The 23,772-nt window shown below is 44.5% G+C and overlaps 1 protein-coding gene across 1 annotated transcript in view; it reads right to left on the bottom strand.

Annotated features, from left to right (window-relative positions):
* Positions 1 to 23,772, bottom strand: part of enpep (glutamyl aminopeptidase) — a 75,363-nt gene that overhangs the window by 22,835 nt on the left and 28,756 nt on the right. Inside the window, exons 11-17 of the mRNA XM_061986898.1 lie at positions 22,249 to 22,331; positions 19,821 to 19,957; positions 15,934 to 15,989; positions 14,171 to 14,321; positions 7,981 to 8,054; positions 2,643 to 2,747; positions 1,176 to 1,352 (exon numbers count right to left, since the gene is read on the bottom strand). Of these exons, the coding sequence (XP_061842882.1) occupies positions 1,176 to 1,352; positions 2,643 to 2,747; positions 7,981 to 8,054; positions 14,171 to 14,321; positions 15,934 to 15,989; positions 19,821 to 19,957; positions 22,249 to 22,331 (783 nt within the window). The remainder of the gene's footprint in view (positions 1 to 1,175; positions 1,353 to 2,642; positions 2,748 to 7,980; positions 8,055 to 14,170; positions 14,322 to 15,933; positions 15,990 to 19,820; positions 19,958 to 22,248; positions 22,332 to 23,772) is intronic.

Genomic DNA, 23,772 nt, shown 5'->3' with positions numbered 1-23,772 from the left:
CAACATTTACGTTTGCTTTACCATTTTCAAAAACAATTCCCGCTTTTCCCAAAAATTCCCTTGAAATTCCCTTTGAAAAGAATGGGACCATTTTTCAAAGTTCCACAATTCCCACTTTTTTTTTTAACTGATTCAAACTGTTCCAACTCCAACATATTCAGCCCGTTCAAAATGGTGTGCTCTCTTTGATTTCCAAGAATTACCAGTTTTCAGGGACATTTTCCCCATTCAAAATGACTTGTCCCATTTTTTTAAACTTTTACAATTCCCGCAATTTTCAACCTATTCAAACCATTCCACCTTCAACACATTCCACTCATCAAACTAACACTTTCCCAAGTTCCAAACCAAATTCCAGTTTTCCTGGAAATTCAGACTCTCCAACATTCAAACTATTCTTACATTCTCACTACATTCTGTCAGCATTTCACTTCAACTTCAGCCCCTTTGGGTCTCCCATTGACTCCAACACCAACCATATAAACTCAATCACAACATTTACGTTTGTTTTACCATTTTCAAAAACAATTCCCGCTTTTCCCAAAAATTCCCTTGAAATTCCCATTGAAAAGAATGGGACCATTTTTCAAAGTTCCACAATTCCCACATTTTTTTTAACTGATTCAAACTATTCCAATTCCAAAATATTCAGCCCGTTCAAAATTGTGTGCTCTCTTTGATTTCCAAGAATTACCAGTTTTCAGGGACATTTTCCCCATTCAAAATGAATTGTCCCATTTTTTTAAAATTTTACAATTCCCGCAATTTTCAACCTATTCAAACCATTCCACCTTCAACACATTCCACTCATCAAACCAACACTTTCCCAAGTTCCAAACCAAATTCCAGTTTTCCTGGAAATTCAGACTCTTCAACATTGAAACTATTCTTACATTCTCACTACATTCTATCAGCATTTCACTTCAACTTCAGCCCCTTTGGGTCTCCCATTGACTCCCATTGTAAACACAATGTATTTCCCACATCTGCGGTCCCCTCCAAGGTTTCTCATTGTCATCCCATTGGGTTGAGTTTTTCCTTGCCCTGATGTAGGATCTGAGCCCAGGATGTTGTTGTGGCTTGTGCAACCCTTTGAGATGTTTGTGATTTAGGGCTATATAAGTAAACATTGATTGATTGAATGTTGGGGTAAGTGATGGACATAAAAACCTTACCTCCAGAGGAGCTGGACATTCTGCACAGATGCCAGTCCGTACAGCAGCTTGTCCTTCTCCTGAGCCAAGGTGCTACTTTTGTACCTCTCGAACATGATGTTCCATTTTGGCTCCGCGTCCTCGGAGTTCTTCATGCCGTAACGATACACCAGCAACCTCAAGTTCACTGCCACACTGCTGTGGACGACAATGACGTCATGTCGGATTATTCATGACGACTGCTTTCAATTGAATGGACCGCAAAGACAAGATATTTCATGTTCACACTGAGAAACTTGGCACTACAGGCAGGCCAGTCTAGTACCTGCACTCTTTTACTACAAAGCCACGCTGCTGTAACACATGCAGAATGTGGCTTGGCGTCGTCTTGCTGAAATAAGCAGGGGCGTCCATGATAACAACATATGTTGCTCCAAAACCTGTATGTACCTTTCAGCATTAATGGTGCCTTCACAGATGTGTAAGTTACCCATGCCTTGGCCACTAATACACCCCCATACCATCACACATGCTGCCTTTTACACTTTGACCATAGAACAGTCCGGATGGTTCTTTTCCTCTACGTCCACAGTTTCCAAAAACAATTTGAAATGTGGACTCGTCAGACCACAGAACACTTTTCCACTTCGCATCGGTCCATCTTAGATGAGCTCGGGCCCGGGTGTTGTTGATAAATGGCTTTGGCTTTGCATAGTAGAGTTTTTTAACTTGCACTTACAGATGTAGCGACCAACTGTAGTTACTGACAGTGGTTTTTCTGAAGTGTTCCTGAGCCCATGTGGTGATATCCTTTATTCACCGATGTCGGTTTTTGATGCAGTACCGCCTGAGGGATCCAAGGTGTGTAATATCATGGCTTACGTGCAGTGATTTCTCCAGATTCTCTGAACCTTTAGATGGTGAAATCCCTAAATTCCTTGTTGAGAAATGTTGTCCTTAAACAATTTGCTCAGGCATTTGTCGACAAAGTGGTGACCCTCGCCCCCGTCCTTGTTTGTGAATGACTGAGCATTTCACGGAAGCCGCTTTTATACCCAATCATGGCACCCACCTGTTCCCAATTAGCCTGTTCACCTGTGGGATGTTCCAAATAAGTCTTTGATGAGCATTCCTCAACTTTCTCACTCTTTTTTGCCACTTTTGCCAGCTTTTTTTTTTTTTGCAGGCATCAAATTCCAAATGAGCTAATATTTGCAAAAAATAACAACGTTTCTCAGTGTCTGTCTGCGACAAGCCTGCAGACGATCAGCAATCAGCACACCTGGGACTGATGAAGGGAGCTGCTTAAGGGACCAGTGGACCCAAGGATCCTTGTGAAAATTCTCAGTGTGAACATGAAATATCTTGTCTTTGCGGTCTATTCAATTGAATATAAGTTGAAAATGATTTGTTGTATTCTCTTTTTATTTACCATTTACACAACCTGACAACTTCACTGCTTTTGAGGGTGTGTACAACATATAATACCTCAGACTTTCATTAATCCACCGGTCAAAAATGTTGGATGCTTCTTTCAGTGTATCAGGATCTCCCATTTTACAGGCAATACTGAGCACAGTCTCCCGCAGTAACCTAAAAGACATCAAACCGTAACTTGACAAGCACTACCAGGGTGATGTTGGTGTAGCAACCATAGCTGGGTTGCATATGACGTCACATTTGTGTTTCTTCTCAATTGACACGATGGTATTGAAATAAGTGAGTGTAGAGTTTGATCAGAAAATGTCATATTGTTGTTCTGTTCTTGGCTGTTCCAGTCATTCTAATAGAGAGATAGGACAGATCTTTCACAGAGTCCCCAAAGAAGTGGTTCATAAAGGTCATAAAGTGCAACGAGGGAAATGTTTATTAAAAATATCACTTTCAATATCTCGTAGAATGCAATCGGACCATGCTTGTGTCTGCAGTGATCACTTTGTAAAATGTTTGTTTGAACATTTGATTGGTTTGACAAACTTTTTGTGTTTCTCTGCTGCATACTTGCCAACCTTGAGACCTCCGATTTCGGGAGGTGGGGGGTGGGGTGGGGGGCGTGGTTAAGATATATATATAAGAAATACTTGACTTTCAGTGAATTCTAGCTATATATATATATATATATATATATATAAATAAAAGAAATACTTGAATTTCAGTGTTCATTTGTTTACACATATACACACACATAACACTCATCTACTTATTGTTGAGTTAAGGGTTGAATTGTCCATCCTTGTTCTATTCTCTGTCACTATTTCAGAACACACACATTATACAAATATACATTATAAAATCAACAAGAAAACGGGAGCTCTAATTTGGGAGTCTGAATTAGGATCAGAAGTTCCTATATAAACATTGCGCACTCACGTCGCCTTTTTGTATTGATTACTGCAGCTGTGCACTGGATTCATTCACAAATACAAACTACAACTCACAAACACTTTAGAGTTAGGCTCCACCCTCAGAATGTGTACTTAAACTTATAAAGATCACATGGATATTATTCAGTGAGTTGATTCACCAAAACTAACCTGTTATACAGGAGGAAAAAAGCACACAGGACGTTTCAATTGTTCACAGACTGGTCGCGCTCATCAGAATGACAAGACACTTCCGGTCTGCAGGTGAAAACATTCAATTGGGAAGAAACGCCCTGGTGCCCCCTACTGACCAATGTGAATACTGATAAATGTGTATTGACAGCTCCAAAAACGAATTCAAACCACAAAATAAAATAAATAAATCAACACAAACATGTGACACATTATGGGTGGGTCACATATGCATGTACAGTAGATGGCAGTATTGTCCTGTTTAAAAGTGTCACAACATTGCTGTTTACGGCAGACGAACTGCTTTACGGTAGACGAAAACTTGACTGCTGTTGTTGTGTGTTGTTGCCGCGCTGGGAGGACGTTAATGAAACTGGCTAACAATAAACCCACATAAGAAACCAACAACTCGCCCTCCATCATTAGCTGTTTGTATTGTGGGAAAGCGGACGTGAGAACAGGCTGTCAACACGTCACTCAGGTCCGCATTGAGCTGGAGGGGGCGTGGCCTCCAGCTCCGCTTGAATTTCGGGAGATTTTCGGGAGAAAATTTGTCCCGGGAGGTTTTCGGGAGAGGCGCTGAATTTCGGGAGTCTCCCGGAAAATCCGGGAGGGTTGGCAAGTATGCTCTGCTGTATTAGTAGTGTCTGAGAGCAGAACTACCGTATTTTTCGGACTATAAGGGGCAGCACGGTGGCAGAGGAGTTGCTATCCCTAAATATAACTAGAAGACCTGCATGGCGTAGTGAGTAGAGCAACCGTGCCAGAAACCTGAGGGTTGCAGGTTCGCTCCCCGCCTCTTACCATTCACAAATCGCTGCCGTTGTGTCCTTGGGCGGGACACTTCACCCTTTGCCCCCGGTGCCACTCACACCGGTGAATTGAATGAGGAATGATAGGTGGTGGTCAAATTGCAGCCACGCTTCCCCAGGGCAGCTGTGGCTATGAAAGTAGCTTACCACCACCAGGTGTGAATAATTGATGGGTTCTACATGTAAAGCGACTTTGGGTACTTAGAAAAGCGCTATATAAATCCCAGTTATTATTATTATTATGCAAATGAACTAACTCAGGTTAAATCCTCCAAGTCCGAGTCCATGGTTCTCGCCCGGAAAAGGGTGGAGTGCCATCTCCGGGTTGGGGAGGAGATCTTGCCCCAAGTGGAGGAGTTCAAGTACCTCGGAGTCTTGTTCACGAGTGAGGGAAGAGTGGATCGTGAGATCGACAGGCGGATCGGTGCGGCGTCTTCAGTAATGCAGACGCTGTTTCGATCCGTTGTGGTGAAGAAGGAGCTGAGCCGGAAGGCAAAACTCTCAATTTACCGGTCGATCTACGTTCCCATCCTCACCTATGGTCATGAGCTTTGGGTTATGACCGAAAGGACAAGATCACGGGTACAAGCGGCCCAAATGAGTTTCCTCCGCCGGGTGGCGGGTCTCTCCCTTAGAGATAGGGTGAGAAGCTCTGCCATCCGGGAGGAGCTCAAAGTAAAGCTGCTGCTCCTCCACTAGGAGAGGAGCCAGATGAGGTGGTTCGGGCATCTGGTCAGGATGCCACCCGAGCGCCTCCCTAGGGAGGTGTTTAGGGCACGTCCGACCGGTAGGAGGCCACGGGGAAGACCCAGGACACGTTGGGAAGACTATGTCTCCCGGCTGGCCTGGGAACGCCTCAGGATCCCCCGGGAGGAGCTGGACGAAGTGGCTGGAGAGAGGGAAGTCCCACGACCCAACTTCGGACAAGCGGAATAAGATGGATGGATGGATGGATGGAGGTTAAATCCTACTAATAAATATTGTGACTGTTGGTCCTATCCACCGTTTTTTTTGTCGTCCGTTTTCATAACAGAAACCAAAAGTATAAGTTGTTGTTGCAGTGCAGGAAAGACATGTGCTTTGTTCTACACATTATAGCACCTTTGGTGACATTTGTTAGCAGTATTAATAAAGTATATGAATAAAACTGGTAGGATCAACAGCATACTGACTCTTGATATGACTAGCAAACATTGCTGAACAGGAGCGGGGTGTGCCAGGGCCGGCTTTGGAACACAGCTGACAGATGATTAGATTGCCCAGCTGGGGCATGTTGTCTATCCATCCATCCATCCATCTTCTTCCGCTTATCCGAGGTCGGGTCGCGGGGGCAGCAGCTTAAGCAGGGAAGCCCAGACTTCCCTCTCCCCAGCCACTTCGTCCAGCTCTTCCTGTGGGACCCCGAGGCGTTCCCAGGCCAGCCGGGAGACATAGTCTTCCCAACGTGTCCTGGGTCTTCCCCGCGGCCTCCTACCGGTGGGACGTGCCTTAAACACCTCCCTAGGGAGGCGTTCGGGTGGCATCCTGACCAGATGCCCGAACCACCTCATCTGGCTCTTCTCGATGTGGAGGAGCAGTGGCTTTACTTTGAGCTCCTCCCGGATGGCAGAGCTTCTCACCCTATCTCTAAGGGAGAGACCCGCCACCCGGCGGAGGAAACTCATTTCGGCCGCTTGTACCCGTGATCTTGTCCTTTCGGTCATAACCCAAAGCTCATGACCATAGGTGAGGATGGGAACGTAGATCGACCGGTAAATTGAGAGCTTTGCCTTCCGGCTCAGCTCCTTCTTCACCACAACGGATCGATACAGCGTCCGCATTACTGAAGACGCCGCACCGATCCGCCTGTCGATCTCACAATCCACTCTTCCCCCACTCGTGAACAAGACTCCGAGGTACTTGAACTCCTCCACTTGGGGCAAGATCTCCTCCCCAACCCGGAGATGGCACTCCACCCTTTTCCGGGCGAGAACCATGGACTCGGACTTGGAGGTGCTGATTCTCATCCCAGTCGCTTCACACTCGGCTGCGAACCGATCCAGTGAGAGCTGAAGATCCTGGCCAGATGAAGCCATCAGGGCCACATCATCTGCAAAAAGCAGAGACCTAATCCTGCAGCCACCAAACCAGATCCCCTCAACGCCTTGACTGTGCCTAGAAATTCTGTCCATAAAAGTTATGAACAGAATCGGTGACAAAGGGCAGCCTTGGCGGAGTCCAACCCTCACTGGAAACGTGTCCGACTTACTACCGGCAATGCGGACCAAGCTCTGGCACTGATCATACAGGGAGCGGACTGCCACAATCAGACAGTCCGGCTTGTTGTCTAATCACCTGTTATTCTTATCAGTAGCGGCCGGGAGCAGGATGAGGAGGAGGGCTTGGAGAGACGGAAGCATGCGGAACACGGAGGAGTTGGACTGAAAAGTCGAGTGTCGTGCTAGAACATTGATGCAAAATACAACTTTGTTAAACCCGGAACGCTGGTCTCCAGGTCATGTGTGTGATCAGCAAAAACCATACTTGCCAACCTTAAGACCTCCGAATTCGGGAGTTGGGGGAGGGCAGGGCTGAGGTGGGCGGGATTCGGGGGGCGGGGTCTGGTGGTAGCGGGGGTGTATATTGTAGCCCGGAAGAGTTAGGGCTGCAAAGGCTTCTGGGTATTTGTTCTGTTGTGTTTATGTTGTGATGTTCTCCCGAAATGTGTTTGTCATTCTTGTTTGGTGTGGGTTCACAGTGCGGCGCATATTTGTAACAGTGTTAAAGTTGTTTATACGGCCACTGTCTTGCAGTCACTTACGTGTGTCTGTAGAAGCCGCATACAACATGTGACTGGGCCGGCACGCTGTTTGTATGGAGAAAAACCGGACGTGACGACAGGTTGTAGAGGACACTAAAGGCAGTGCCATCACGGCACGCCCTCAGTATTGCTGTCCGGGTGAAAATCGGGAGAAATTCGGGAGAATGGTTGCCCCCGGGAGATTTTCGGGAGGGGCAACTGAAGTTCGGGAGTCTCCCGGAAAAATCGGGAGGGTTGGCAAGTATGGCAAGAACCCACTGGGAGGCAACCTCCACACCAATATTGTCTTTAATGTTTAATTTGTGGACCCCTCAGATGTCAAGACCAATCTTTTCCTCTCTAAATCCTTGTAAGTGTCAAAGGAAGTGAGGTCGAGGCGAGTAGGGAAGTCTTGGTGAATCTTGTAAAAATGTATTTTCTTAAGAGTGCATAAATCCACTCCATCCCTTTTGAATATTTTTTTGTGGATCACTTCACCTTTGCCTCTAAACCTTTCAAAGTACACCCAAATCGGCACTGATGCAGGTAAACAAACATTAGCCTGATGGGACTTAGACCACTGGCTGAAACCCAGAAGTGGCTCTAAGTCACGTGACTGCAACCCAGCTATTGTGCTACTACCTCTACTACTGAATGTCAACAAAGGTGTTGTGTCATACCTCTCCGTCTGCGTTCCTTCATCAGTCCAACCGAGCCGAGAGGAAATGTTTTTGACATGATTGCGAAACACTTCCTGGTAAAAAGTAAAAGAAAGAATGATTAAAAAGTCATGATTCCAATTAAAATGATACGACGTTCTTCGTCAATTCAGCATTTGAACTCGGGGGTTTTTCCTGCGTTCAAAGTTGATTGACATTGTTGCGTTTGATGACCAGTTGTTCCTCCCAGGGAATTCAAGTCACAAGTCGCTCCCAAGCTCTTTACGACACTTAAAGCTGAGTAGAAAAACCACCAGAGACAGAATAGGTATTTTGTAATATATTTGCAAAGCTTTGCATATATACAGGTAAAAGCCAGTAAATTTGAATATTTTGAAAAACTTGATTTATTTCAGTAATTGCATTCAAAAGGTGTAACTTGTACATTATATTTATTCATTGCACACAGACTGATGCATTCAAATGTTTATTTCATTTAATGTTGATGATTTGAAGTGGCAACAAATGAAAATCCAAAATTCCGTGTGTCACAAAATTAGAATATTGTGTAAGGGTTACATTTTGAAGACACCTGGTGCCACAAACTAATCAGCTGATTAACTCAAAACACCTGCAAAGGGCTTTAAATGGTCTCTCAGTCCAGTTCTGAAGCCTACACAAACATGGGGAAGACTTCAGATTTGACAGCTGTCCAAAAGGCAACCATCGACACATTGCACAAGGAGGGAAAGACACAAAAGGTTATTGCTGAAGAGGCTGGCTGTTCTCAGAGCTCTGTGTCCAAACACATTAATGGAGAGGCAAAGGGAAGGAAAAACTGTGGTCAGAAAAAGTGTACAAGCGATAGGGATCACCGCGCCCTGGTCAAGATTGTGAAAAAAACCCCATTCAAAAATGTGGGGGAGATTCAGAAGGAGTGGACAGCTGCTGGAGTCAGTGCTTCAAGATCCACCACCAAGAGACGCTTGAAAGACATGGGTTTCAACTGCCGCATACCTCGTGTCAAGCCACTGTTGACCAAGAAACAGCGCGAAAAACGTCTCACCTGGGCTAAGGAAAAAAAGAGCTGGACTGCTGCTGAGTGGTCCAAAGTCATGTTTTCTGACGAAAGCAAATTTTGCATTTCCTTTGGAAATCGAGGTCCCAGAGTCTGGAGGAAGACAGGAGAGGCACAGGATCCACGTTGCCTGAAGTCTAGTGTAAAGTTTCCACCATCAGTGATGGTTTGGGGTGCCATGTCATCTGCTGGTGTCGGTCCACTCTGTTTCCTGAGATCCAGGGTCAACGCAGCCGTCTACCAGCAAGTTTTAGAGCACTTCATGCTTCCTGCTGCTGACCTGCTCTATGGAGATGGAGATTTCAAGTTCCAACAGGACTTGGCGCCTGCACACAGCGCAAAATCTACCCGTGCCTGGTTTACGGACCATGGTATTTCTGTTCTAAATTGGCCCGCCAACTCCCCTGACCTTAGCCCCATAGAAAATCTGTGGGGTATTGTGAAAAGGAAGATGCAGAATGCCAGACCCAAAAACGCAGAAGAGTTGAAGGCCACTATCAGAGCAACCTGGGCTCTCATAACACCTGAGCAGTGGCAGAAACTCATCGACTCCATGCCACGCCGCATTAACGCAGTAATTGAGGCAAAAGGAGCTCCAACCAAGTATTGAGTATTGTACATGCTCATATTTTTCATTTTCATACTTTTCAGTTGGCCAACATTTCTAAAAATCCCTTTTTTGTATTAGCCTTAAGTAATATTCTAATTTTGTGACACACGGAATTTTGGATTTTCATTTGTTGCCACTTCAAATCATCAAAATTAAATGAAATAAACATTTGAATGCATCAGTCTGTGTGCAATGAATAAATATAATGTACAAGTTACACCTTTTGAATGCAATTACTGAAATAAATCAAGTTTTTCTAAATATTCTAATTTACTGGCTTTTACCTGTACATTGAGACCAGTCCAGCATAGAACATTCAATCGCCCCGCTAAGATGGTCTGCCCCCCGAAAAACCCTCTCCCCTCTTAAGTCCCTGGCAGTCATGTCTCTCTAGCCAAAACAAATGTCCATTATCTCTCTCTCTAACATTCCTCAATTCAAGGTTAAGCACACAGTTTTGCAGACAACCAAAAGACCACATTTGGAAGAAAGACACTAGCTGTTTTGTAATATGAAAATGAAATGAAAAGAAGTAACACTTAAATTCGGATATATGTAAATATCTGCCTCCGACAACATCAATCAACACAACGTCAAGTCTGTGTTGATTGAGCGATTGATGTCCCTCTGCGGCAGCTACCTATTTTAACTGCAGTTGCAGTGTCGGCCACTATGGAGGCGCTATATCGACAGCAGTGCACCGGATAAACCTGAAGCAGCTCCCGAAGAAGAAACAGATCGAATCGTGTTTTTTTCCCGCCGGAACAAGTGGATTTCTGCCATACGGGGCACGATACGGAGGAATCACTCGACTCCTACAGAACACTCCAGACTGTGCTGTGAACATTTTGTCTCTGGTAAGTCAACACAGCTTGTAGTGTTAGCTTCAACTTGTTTGCAAAAAAACAACACAGCAAAAAATTGCTAAAGACTGGCACCCACCACCTAGCGATCGGTCACTTCCACAATGGAGGCACGGAGTACAGCCTGTTTGGACTCAATATCCTCCAAGCTCTGCCAGAGGTGTGAGTTGAAGACCTCACGACATTTTACAGCACACCGTCTCACTAATCCAACTCATCACCAAGGGGGGTGATCAGTTCATACGCCCCAGTTTTAGTATTATTTCGGTACGGTCGAACAATTTGACCCAGTATATGTCCGCATTGCCGGCAGTAAGTCGGACCCGTTTCCAGTGAGGGTTGGACTCCGCCAAGGCTGCCCTTTGTCACCCATTCTGTTCATAACTTTTATGGACAGAATTTCTAGGCACAGTCAGGGCGTTGAGGGGGTCTGGTTTGGTGGCTGCAGGATTAGGTGTCTGCTATTTGCAGATGGCTTCTTCTGGCCAGGATCTTCAGCTCTCACTGGATCGGTTCGCAGCCGAGTGTGAAGCGACTGGGATGGGAATCAGCACCTACAAGTCGGAGTCCATGGTTCTCGCCCGGAAAAGGGTGGAGTGCCATCTTGCCCCAAGTGGAGGAGTTCAAGTACCTTAGAGTCTTGTTCACGAGTGAGGGAAGAGTGGATCGCAAGATCGACAGGCGTATCGGTGCGGCATCTTCAGTAATGCGGACGCTGTATCGATCCGTTGTGGTGAAGAAGGAGCTGAGCCGGAAGGCAAAGCTCTCAATTTACCGGCCGATCTACGTTCCCATCCTCACCTATGGTCATGAGCTTTGGGTTATGACCAAAAGAACAAGATCACGGATACGAACGGCCGAAATGAGTTTCCACCGCCGGGTGGCGGGTCTCTCCCTTAGAGATAGGGTGAGAAGCTCTGTCATCCGGGAGGAGCTCAAAGTAAAGCTGCTGCTCCTCCACATCGAGAGGAGCCAGATGAGGTGGTTCGGGCATCTGGTCAGGATGCCACCCGAACGCCTCTAGAGGGAGGTGTTTCGGGCACGTCGGACCGGTAGGAGGCTACGGGGAAGACCCAGGACACGTTGGGAAGACTATGTCTCCCGGCTGGCCTGGGAACGCCTCGGGATCCCCCGGGAGGAGCTGGACGAAGAGGCTGGGGAGAGGTAAGTCTGGGCTTCCCTGTTTAGGTTGCTGCCCCCCGTGACCCGACCTCGGATGGATGGATGGATGGATGGATATATGTCCCTAATAAACAGTGGTGTGCCGTCAGAGAAGGCGAGCAAGGAACGAGGGAGGGGTGCCAGACGTGAAGCTTACTGTGAAGATTGGCTACGTTCTTGTCAGGATTTGTAGGTGCCGAACCCCAAGATGCAGAGAAGGCGGAAGGCATTGTGCAAGAAAACATGATTTAATTAAACACTAAGGCAAAACAACAAACAAAAGGGTAATAACAAAAGGCGCGCACAAGGCGGAGAACAAACTTGGTTATGAACTAAAATAGCACAGAGGCTAACTTTGGACAAGAAACAAAAACACTTACTGTGACACGAAGGAACTGGGACATGAGCAGAGCGAAACAAAAGTAGACAGAGCTACATCGGCAAGTATTAAGACAGGTAGTAATGAAAATGACAAAGACAATCAATAATCCAGCAGTGACTGGAGGGTAGGGCAGGTATAAATGGCAGCTGGCTGATTGACACCAGGTGTGGCCAGGTGCCAATCAGCCACAGCTGAAGGGACACGGCACTCAGGGAGAAACAGGAAACAGAACCAAAACCTACCTACCTACTCAGTGGCCTAGTGGTTAGAGTGTCCGCCCTGAGATCGGTAGGTTGTGAGTTCAAATCCCGGCCGAGTCATACCAAAGACTATAAAAATGGGACCCATTACCTCCCTGCTTGGCACTCAGCATCAAGGGTTGGAATTGGGGGTTAAATCACCAAAATGATTCCCGGGCGCGGCCACCGCTGCTGCCCACTGCTCCCCTCACCTCCCAGGGGGTGATCAAGGGTGATGGGTCAAATGCAGAGAATAATCTCGCCACACCTAGTGTGTGTGTGTGACAATCATTGGTACTTTAACTTTAACTTTAACTTTAACAAGAGCGCTGACAGGAAATACTATACACACAGAGGAAAAACTAAAACACAACCAAACTGTCAGGGGCAAGCCTGACAGTTCTGGCAAAGGTTCCTTGGGTCCGCTGGTCTTTATGCCGCTCCCTCTCGTTAGACCCAGGTGCGCTGATTCCCGATTGCCTGCAGCCTTGTTGCTACAAAATGCGGCTGCTAGACTTTTGACAAGAACAAGAAAGTTTGATCATATTACGCCTATACTGTATATACCTTTATATACATATATACATATATATATACCTATACTGGCTCACCTGCACTGGCTTCCCGTGCACTTAAGATGTGACTTTAAGGTTTTACTACTTACGTATAAAATACTACACGGTCTAGCTCCGTCCTATCTTGTCGATTGCATTGTACCATATGTCCCGGCAAGAAATCTGCGTTCAAAGAACTCCGGCTTATTAGTGATTCCCAGAGCCCAAAAAAAGTCTGTGGGCTATAGAGCGTTTTCTATTGGGGCTCCAGTACTATGGAATGCCCTCCCGGTAACAATTAGAGATGCTACCTCAGTAGAAGCATTTAAGTCCCATCTTAAAACTCATTTGTATACTCTAGCCTTTAAATAGCCCCCCCTGTTAGACCAGTTGATCTGCCGTTTCTTTTCGTTTCTCCTCTGCTCCCCTTTTCCTTGAGGGGGGGGGGGGGGCACAGGTCCGGTGGCCATGGATGAAGTGCTGGCTGTCCAGAGTCGGGACCCGGGGTGGACCGCTCGCCTGTGCATCGGCAGGGAACATCTCTGCGCTGCTGACCCGTCTCCGCTCGGGATGGTGTCCTGCTGGCCCCACTATGGACTGGACTCTTACTATTATGTTGGATCCACTATGGACTGGACTCTCACAATATTATGTCAGACCCACTCGACATCCATTGCTTTCGGTCTCCCCTAGAGGGGGGGGGGGGGGGGGGGGGGGGTTACCCACATATGCGGTCCTCTCCAAGGTTTCTCATAGTCATTCACATCGACTTCCCACTGGGGTGAGTTTTTCCTTGCCCGTATGTGGGCTTTGTACCGAGGATGTCGTTGTGGCTTGTGCAGCCCTTTGAGACACTTGTGATTTAGGGCTATATAAATAAAGATTGATTGATTGATTGATATACACACAGAGGAAAAACTAAAACACAACCAAACTGTCAGGGGCAAGCCTGACAGTTCTGGCAAAGGTTCCTTGGGTCCGCTGGTCTTTATGCCGCTCCCTCTCGTTAGACCCAGGTGCGCATATTCCTGATTGCCTGCAGCCTTGTTGCTGCGTGGGCGCGCCGTGACAGATGCGGGTTCATTGATTTTTAAAATGCGCCAGAAAATAACCCGTTTTGTACACTGTTGATGTGTTTCAATACCCACTAAACGTGTTTCTGTATAGTATCTCTCCAGCAATGGTCATGTGGTGACATCAGTGATGGTATTTTGAGAGGTCATCATTGAAGTCGGACATGACCGAAGGCCTAGTTGGGAAACGCACGGCCCGCCACTGCTAATACAGTACACATGCCGCTACAATGACGTATCTGCTTACCCACCTGGAACTTTGGGTAGATGATGGCATTTCCTGACAGCATGTCTCGAACATATTCAACAGAGGAGGCCAGGCGACTCCATGCAGTGTAGTGAGTCTCATGCTGGAGATACATTGTCAGGTTGAAGGCGTGGCCATAGTCTATGACGTCTGCCCTGAACCATTACATACATTTTATGTTAGTCAACACAACACAAATTGCACCGTAGTTACAAACCCCGTTTCCATACGAGTTGGGAAATTATGTTAAATGTAAATATAAACGGAATACAACGATTTGAAAATCATTTTCAAGCCATATTCAGTTGAATATGCTACAAAGACAACATATTTGATGTTCAAACTCATACTAATAATCATTAACTTTAGAATTTGATGCCAGCAACACGTGCCAAAGAAGTTGGGAAAGGTGGCAAAAAAGACTGAGAAAGTTGAGGAATGCTCATCAAACACTTATTTGGAACATCCCACAGGTGTGCAGGCTAATTGGGGAACAGGTGGGCGCCATGATTGGGTATAAAAGTAGATTCCATGAAATGCTCAGTCATTCACAAACAAGGACGGGGCAAAAGTCACCACTTTTGTCGACAAATGCGTGAGAAAATTTTTGAACAGTTTAAGAAAAAACTTTTTCAACCAGCTATTGCAAGGAATTTAGGGATTTCGCCATCAATATCATCAAAGGGTTCAGAGAATCTGGAGAAATCACTGCACGTAAGCAGCTAAGCCCGTGACCTTCCATCCCTCAGGCTGTACTCCATCAACAAGCGACATCAGTGTGTAAAGGATATCACCACATAAACACTTCAGAAACCCACTGTCAGTAACTACAGTCGGCCGCTACATCTGTAAGTGCAAGTTAAAACTCTCCTATGCGAGGCGAAAACCGTTTATCAACAACACCCAGAAACGCCGTCGGCTTCGCTGGGCCCGAGCTCATCTAAGATGGACTGATACAAAGTGGAAAAGTGTTCTGTGGTCTGACGAGTCCACATTTCAAATTGTTTTTTGGAAACTGTGGACGTCGTGTCCTCCGGACCAAAGAGGAAAAGAACCATCCGGATTGTTCTAGGGTGAAAGTGTAAAAGGCAGCATGTGTGATGGTATGGGGGTGTATTAGTGCCCAAGACATGGGTAACTTACACATCTGTGAAGGCGCCATTAGTGCTGAAAGGTACATACAGGTTTCGGAGCAACATATGTTGCCATCCAAGCAACGTTACCATGGACGCCCCTGCTTATTTCAGCAAGACAATGCCAAGCCACGTGTTACATCAACGTGGCTTCACAATAAAAGAGTGCAGGTACTAGACTGGCCTGCCTGTAGTCCAGACCTGTCTCCCATTGAAAATGTGTGGCGCATTATGAAGCCTAAAATGGCACAACGGAGACCCCCGGACTGTTGAACAACTTAAGCTGTACATCAAGCAAGAATGGGAAAGAATTCCACCTGAGAAGCTTCAAAAATGTGTCTCCTCAGTTCCCAAACCTTTACTGAGTGTTGTTAAAAGGAAAGGCCATGTAACACAGTGGTGAACACGCCCTTTCCCAACTACTTTGGCACGTGTTGCAGCCATGAAATTCTACGTTAATTATTATTTGCAAAAAAAGTTTATGAGTTTGAACATCAAATATGTTGTCTTTGTAGCATATTCAACTGAATATGGCTTGAAAAGGATTTGCAAATCATTGTATTCCGTTTATATTTACATCTAACACAATTTCCCAACTCATATGGAAACGGGGTTTGTATCATCCAGACTTTACCTTGCAAGAGCAAACACGTCATCAATGTAGCTTGTGCGGTCTGCTGAACCAAACTCCTGTTTGAACAAGACAATAAAGAGACATTGACATTAATACAGTCACATATTGGAAAAATATGTCATTGCAATCTAGTCCTGAATCTTACAAAACCCCAAAAGCAGTGAAGTTGTCACGTTGTGTAAATGGTAAATAAAAAGAGAAGACAACAAATCCTTTTCAACTTATATTCAATTGAATAGACTGCAAAGACAAGATATTTCATGTTCAAAAGGATCCTTGGGTCCACTGGTCCCTTAAGCAGCTCCCCTCATCGGTCCCAGGTGTGCGGATTGTTGATCGTCTGCAGGCGTGTCGCTGCGTTAGCTCATTTGGAATTTGATGCCTGCAACATGTTTCAAAAAAGCTGGCACAAGTGGCAAAAAAAGAGTGAGAAAGTTGAGGAATGCTCATCAAAGACTTATTTGGAGCATCCCACAGGTGAACAGGCTAATTGGGAACAGGTGGGTGCCATGATTGGGTATAAAAGCGGCTTCCGTGAAATGCTCAGTCATTCACAAACAAGGACGGGGGCGAGGGTCACCACTTTGTCGACAAATGCCTGAGCAAATTGTTTAAGGACAACATTTCTCAGCAAGGAATTTAGGGATTTCACCATCCACGCTCCGTAATATCATCAAAAGGTTCAGAGAATCTGGAGAAATCACAGCAATGCCTGTGACTTTCGATCCCCAAGGCGGTACTGCATCAAAAAGCGACATCAGTGTGTAAAGGGTATCACCACATGGGCTCAGGAACACTTCAGAAACCCACTGTCAGTAACTACAGTTGGTCGCTACATCTGTAAGTGCAAGTTAAAACTCTACTATGCAAAGCCAAAGCCATTTATCAACAACACCCAGAAACAGTTCGCTGGCTTCGCTGGGCCTGTGCTCATCTAAGATGGACTGATGCAAACTGGAAAAGTGTTCTGTGGTCTGACAAGTCCACATTTCAAATTGTTTTTTGGAAACTGTGGACGTGGTGTCCTCCGGAACAAAGAGGAAACGAACCATCCGGATTGTTCTAGGGTGAAAGTGTAAAAGGCAGCATGTGTGATGGTATGGGGGTGTATTAGTGCCCAAGACATGGGTAACTTACACATCTGGGAAGGCACCATTAATGCTGAAAGGTACATACAGGCATACTTGCCAACCTTGAGACCTCCGATTTCGGGAGGTGGGGGGTGGGGGCGTGGTCGGGGGTGGGGCGGGGCGTGGTTAAGAGGGGAGGAATATATTGACAGCTAGAATTCACCAAGTATTTCATACATATATATATATATATATATATATATATATATATATATATATATATATATATATATATATATATATATATATATATACATATATACATACATACATACATACATATATATATATATATATATATATATATATATATATATATATATATATATATATATATATATATATATATATACAGGTAAAAGCCAGTAAATTAGAATATTTTGAAAAACTTGATTTATTTCAGTAATTGCATTCAAAAGGTGTAACTTGTACATTATATTTATTCATTGCACACAGACTGATGCATTCAAATGTTTATTTCATTTAATTTTGATGATTTGAAGTGGCAACAAATGAAAATCCAAAATTCCGTGTGTCACAAAATTAGAATATTACTTAAGGCTAATACAAAAAAGGGATTTTTAGAAATGTTGGCCAACTGAAAAGTATGAAAATGAAAAATATGAGCATGTACAATACTCAATACTTGGTTGGAGCTCCTTTTGCCTCAATTACTGCGTTAATGCGGCGTGGCATGGAGTCCATGAGTTTCTGGCACTGCTCAGGTGTTATGAGAGCCCAGGTTGCTCTGATAGTGGCCTTCAACTCTTCTGCGTTTTTGGGTCTGGCATTCTGCATCTTCCTTTTCACAATACCCCACAGATTTTCTATGGGGCTAAGGTCAGGGGAGTTGGCGGGCCAATTTAGAACAGAAATACCATGGTCCGTAAACCAGGCACGGGTAGATTTTGCGCTGTGTGCAGGCGCCAAGTCCTGTTGGAACTTGAAATCTCCATCTCCATAGAGCAGGTCAGCAGCAGGAAGCATGAAGTGCTCTAAAACTTGCTGGTAGACGGCTGCGTTGACCCTGGATCTCAGGAAACAGAGTGGACCGACACCAGCAGATGACATGGCACCCCAAACCATCACTGATGGTGGAAACTTTACACTAGACTTCAGGCAACGTGGATCCTGTGCCTCTCCTGTCTTCCTCCAGACTCTGGGACCTCGATTTCCAAAGGAAATGCAAAATTTGCATGGTTGGGTGATGGTTTGGGGTGCCATGTCATCTGCTGGTGTCGGTTACACCTTTTGAATGCAATTACTGAAATAAATCAGTATTCTTCAAAATATTCTAATTTACTGGCTTTTACCTGTACATACACATCCTGAAAATATGCAAACAAAACTGTGTTTAGATAATTGATACTTCAAACTTGCATAAATAAATATTAAGGAATATAACATAACTTGGCTTCTGAGAGCTTCAAAATGTAATGAATAAAATGCTAAAGTTGTTGATAAACAAGCAATTATTTTAATAATTAAATATGCTCATTTTAAATGAATTATTATGATAATTTAAAATTAATTATTTCAAATATGTTTATTTTAATGTAAAATTCTATGGCTGGATGTAATAAGGAGTCAGAAAAAATAAAAATAAAAATACAATTAATTTTGATGTTTTTAGCAAAATATAGTAAAAATGTATTTATTTATTTATTTATTTTTTAAATTAATAAATATATTTATTTTTAGGTAAGATAAACATAATAATACAATGTCTCTCTCGTCTGGATGATTTAGTTCTTGTCACCCTGTTGTCCTCCCGTAGTGAAAAAAAGGCTGTCCTCACTCATGTCCGCATGGAGCTGGAGGGGGCGTGGCCTCCAGCTCCGGCGGGAAATCGGGAGATTTTCGGGAGAATATTTGTCCCGGGAGGTTTTCGGGAGAGGCGCTGAATTTCGGGAGTCTCCCGGAAAATTCGGGAGGGTTGGCAAGTATGACTTACAGGTTTTGTTGCCATCCAAGCAACGTTATCATGGACGCCCCTGCTTATTTCAGCAAGACGATGCCAAGCCATTTGTTACAACAGCGTGGCTTCATAGTAAAAGAGTGCGTGCGGGTACTAGACTGGCCTGCCTGTAGTCCAGACATTGAAAATGTGTGAAGGCTAAAATATGAGAAGGGAGACTGTTGAACAACTTAAACTGTACATCAAGCAAGAATGGGAAAGAATTCCACTTCAAAAATGTGTCTCCTCAGTTCCCAAACCTTTACTGAGTGTTGTTAAAAGGAAAGGCCATGTAACACACTGGTAAAAATGCCTTTTTTGCAATGTGTTGCTGCTATTAAATTCCAAGTTTGTGATTATTTGCAAAAAATAACAGAGTTTCTCAGTGTCTGTCTGCGACAAGCCTGCAGACGATCAGCAATCAGCACACCTGGGACTGATGAAGGGAGCTGCTTAAGGGACCAGTGAACCCAAGGATCCTTGTGAACATTCTCAGTGTGAACATGAAATATCTTGTCTTTGCAGTCTATTCAATTGAATATAAGTTGAAAAGGATTTGTTGTATTCTCTTTTTATTTACCATTTACACAACCTGACAACTTCACTGCTTTTCGGGTTTTGTACAAAGTGACAAAACACACTTCACCCCCTTTACGCCACCACCAATAAACACTTATCATCTTGATAAATAAGCGATGACAAGATCCTAGTTTTTAGTTTGGTAAATGAAGCAAACAATTTCCACAATTCAATGACTTCATTTGAAACAAGCATGTGCACATTTGCAAAGAAAGAAGTACCAGGTGGTTGTTTTGCAGCTGCTGGCTAATCGCGTCCCACATGTGGTCTTCGTGGTTGACTCGGTAGAAGCCGATGTGGTCTTTGTTGATCTTCAGCAGGCCGTCCGCTGAAGGTGAGTAGCCACTTACGACGTGATCTGCAAAACAGGATTATGCCTTCAAAAAAGTGTGAAAAGTGAAGAACAAAAGTCAAAATATCGCGATGAAACATGTCTCTATACGTTAGTGTATAGTAATTGTTGTATGTTTTTGATGGTCATGTGATGAGCCAAGAAGACGCCAACGAGGAATCGTCTAACAAAAAGCTTTATTTGTTTTAGCGAGCCTCACACTGGAACTGCAGTTTCCAGGAGAAAAAAGTATGGGCCTGATTACTCTTCTCCTGTCTTCTTGGACCACTGTCCTTAAATATATTTTACACAAAGACAGTTCCTCTTTGTTGTTCTACTCTGGGGGCCGGTCAGTCAACTTATTTCCTGTGATCGGTTTGATCGGTCCTCTACTCCTACTTGTGAGGGCTTCCTACCAGATGTTGCTAATGTCTTTACACTTCCCCCTAAAATTCAAACCTGCATTCCTGTAGGATTCCAATTTCCTGGGGGCAAGAGCTACCACTCTCTTTGTGATGGACACTTTTGACCTTACTAGAACAATCCTCTAAAGGATTCTGTGAACAAACTTAAACACATGCTATGACGTAATATGACACAACTCTGTTCTTCCCCAGTGTAGTTCAGATGGCTGAGGCATCCATTAACACACACTAGGGTTGTCTCCATACCAAAATGTATTTCAATACTTTTCGATACTTTTCTAAATAAAGGGGACCACAAAAAATGGTATTATTGTTTTTATTGTAACAAAAAATCTTAGGGTACATGAAACATATGTGTCAGGCTTGTCCCTGACAGTTTGACTGTGTTTTAGATTTTTTTTATACAATTATATATATATATATATAGATAAAAGAAATACTTGAATTTCAGTGTTCATTTATTTACACATATACATACACATAACACTCATCTACTCATTGTTGAGTTAAGGGTTGAATTGTCCATCCTTGTTCTATTCTCTGTCACTATTTTTCTAACCATGCTGAACACCCTTTCGCAGGTACCCAGAAAGGTTTCGAGTACCACCAAAAAAAACGGAATCTCTGAAGACAGTATAAAAATCTGTGTTAAAGATGTACAAATACTGTTTGTATAATAAGCATGTTATTTTTTTTTACAAATGAGGGTTAAGAGTTCAGCACTAAAAAAAAAAAAAAAGAATGAGGCTTAAATAGAGTTTTTTAATTGAGCTGCTGCATTTTTTTGGTTGGGTTGTTTTTTTATTTTGAGTAACTTCTATACATTTCTAAAAGGGGAAAAATGTAATAGAGTTATCTATGTTTGTCTGTTGCCATCTCCTGGTGAATGTTGGCTTTAGCGTACTGGGGTTACTGTATTTTCCGCACTATTAGCCGCACCTAAAAACCACAAATTTACTCAAAAGCTGACAGTGCGGCTTATAACCCGGTGCGCTTTATATATGGATTAATATTACGATTCATTTTCATAAAGTTTCGATCTCGCAACTTCGGTAAACAGCCGCCATCTTTTTTCCCGGTAGAGCAGGAAGCGCTTCTTCTTCTACGCAAGCAACCGCCAAGGTAAGCACCCGCCCCCATAGAACAGGAAGCGCTTCTTCTTCTACTGTAAGCAACCACCCGCCCGCGTAGAAGAAGAAAAAGCGCGCGGATATTACCGTACGTTTCATTTCCTTTGTGTGTTTACATCTGTAAAGACCACAAAATGGCTCCTACTAAGCGACAGGGATCCGGTTCATGAAAAGACGCAATCTCTCCATCCGCACACGGATTACTATTTCACAGCAACTGATATTCCTGTGAACCGCACTGTGGATACAACGGGAGCACGTACGGTGAATATTCGCACCACAGGGAATGAGAAGTCATCCTTCACTGTGGTTCTAGCTTTCCATGCTAATGGCCAGAAACTTCCACCCATGGTGATATTCAAAAGGAAGACCTTGCCAAAAGAGACCTTTCCAGCCGGCGTCATCATAAAAGCTAACTCGAAGGGACGGATGAAGAAAAGATGAGCGAGTGGTTAAGGTAAGTTTAAGTTTACGCGAAGAGGCCGGGTGGCTTTTTTCACGCAGCTCCGTCCATGTTGATATACGACTCCATGCGCGCCCACATCACGCTGGTTTTTAATATATTATTAAAGTTTGACTGACCTATCTGACTGTTTTTTTGACATTCCTTTAGCGCAGTTAGATGCGGCTTATAACACGGGGCGGCTTATAGGTGGACAAAGTTTTGAAATATGCCGTTCATTGAAGGCGCGGCTTTTAACCCAGGGCGCCTTATGGTGCGGAAAATACGGTAGAATGAGGAATGAAATGGGAGATATCCTACCTGGGCTGCTCTTGTCAAACATGAGTGACATGTTCTTGTCACTCGTCACCGAGTGCCATTTGACGGGAATAGTCCACTTGTAACTGTGGTGGGGAAAAAAAAATTAAAAAATTCAATGCACAAATCGATTTGTATTGTTTGGCTGGTTCCTGGAAATAATTGTGTGTAATATTCAAACGATACCTAATATCAGGTGCATGAAAGTACTCGGGATGGTCCGATTAGATGGTCTGTGTTAGTGTATTAATATTTTACTTTAACAAGCAAGTAGAAAAGAAGGCATCAGAATGGCATTGTGCAAATTATTCAACTTCATTTGACCCCACAGAACATCAACCAAGCATTCAAACTAGGGTTGATCATGTATGCAGTACTCCCGCCACACCACAGGGGGCAACAGTGAGGAATGTGTCACAATGAAGCAGCAGTAGGGTGAGTACTTATTCAACCCTGGTAAAAAAAAAAAAATTTTAAATTGCAAAAATCGGGTTTTTAACAAGTGGACAACAAAGTCTGAATGTGCTCCAGTCGTTGTTTCCTGGCGGACCTTTTAAGTGACGGACACATTGATCCATACAAGAAAAATCCCAGTGTGTAACTTCGTCACAAAACTTGGTCAAACATTTGCAAGGGGATTTAATTTGTGCATGAAGTTATTTAGTTTGTTTTGTATTGAAATTGCTGACTTTGGTATTATGATATTGATATTTTGTATTTTTTTGTCTAAGAGTAACGACCAAACCTCGTTTGATACATGGAGTGCTACATTTGACCAGTAGAGGGCGACACCGCTAATAGTGATAAGTCACAAACAATGTTTAATGTGAGAATCCATTCATCCATCCATCTTCTTCCGCTTATCCGAGGTCGGGTCGCGGGGGCAGCAGCCTAAGCATGGAAGCCCAGACTTCCCTCTCCCCAGCCACTTCGTCCAGCTCCTCCCGGGGGATCCCGAGGCGTTCCCAGGCCAGCCGGGAGACATAGTCTTCCCAACGTGTCCTGGGTCTTCCCCGTGGCCTCCTACCGGTCGGACGTGCCCTAAACACCTCCCGAGGGAGGCGATCGGGTGGCATCCTGACCAGATGCCCGAACCACCTCATCTGGCTCCTCTCCATGTGGAGGAGCAGCGGCTTTACTTTGAGCTCCCTGCGGATGACAGAGCTTCTCACCCTATCTCTAAGGGAGAGCCCCGCCACCCGGCGGAGGAAACTCATTTCGGCCGCTTGTACCCGTGATCTTGTCCTTTTGGTCATAACCCAAAGCTCATGACCATAGGTGAGGATGGGAACGTAGATCGACCGGTAAATTGAGAGCTTTGCCTTCCGGCTCAGCTCCTTCTTCACCACAACGGATCGATACAGCGTCCGCATAACTGAAGATGCCGCACCGATCCGCCTGTCGATCTCACGATCCACTCTTCCCTCACTCGTGAACAAGACTCCGAGGTACTTGAACTCCTCCACTTGGGGCAGGGTCTCCTCCCCAACCCGAAGATGGCATTCCACCCTTTTCCGGGCGAGAACC

The sequence above is a fragment of the Nerophis lumbriciformis genome, linkage group LG26, assembly GCF_033978685.3.
Source record: "Nerophis lumbriciformis linkage group LG26, RoL_Nlum_v2.1, whole genome shotgun sequence".
NCBI classification, from domain to species: domain Eukaryota; kingdom Metazoa; phylum Chordata; class Actinopteri; order Syngnathiformes; family Syngnathidae; genus Nerophis; species Nerophis lumbriciformis.
Note: the sequence above shows the minus strand (reverse complement) of the source record. Positions and strands in the feature narration are given on the sequence as shown.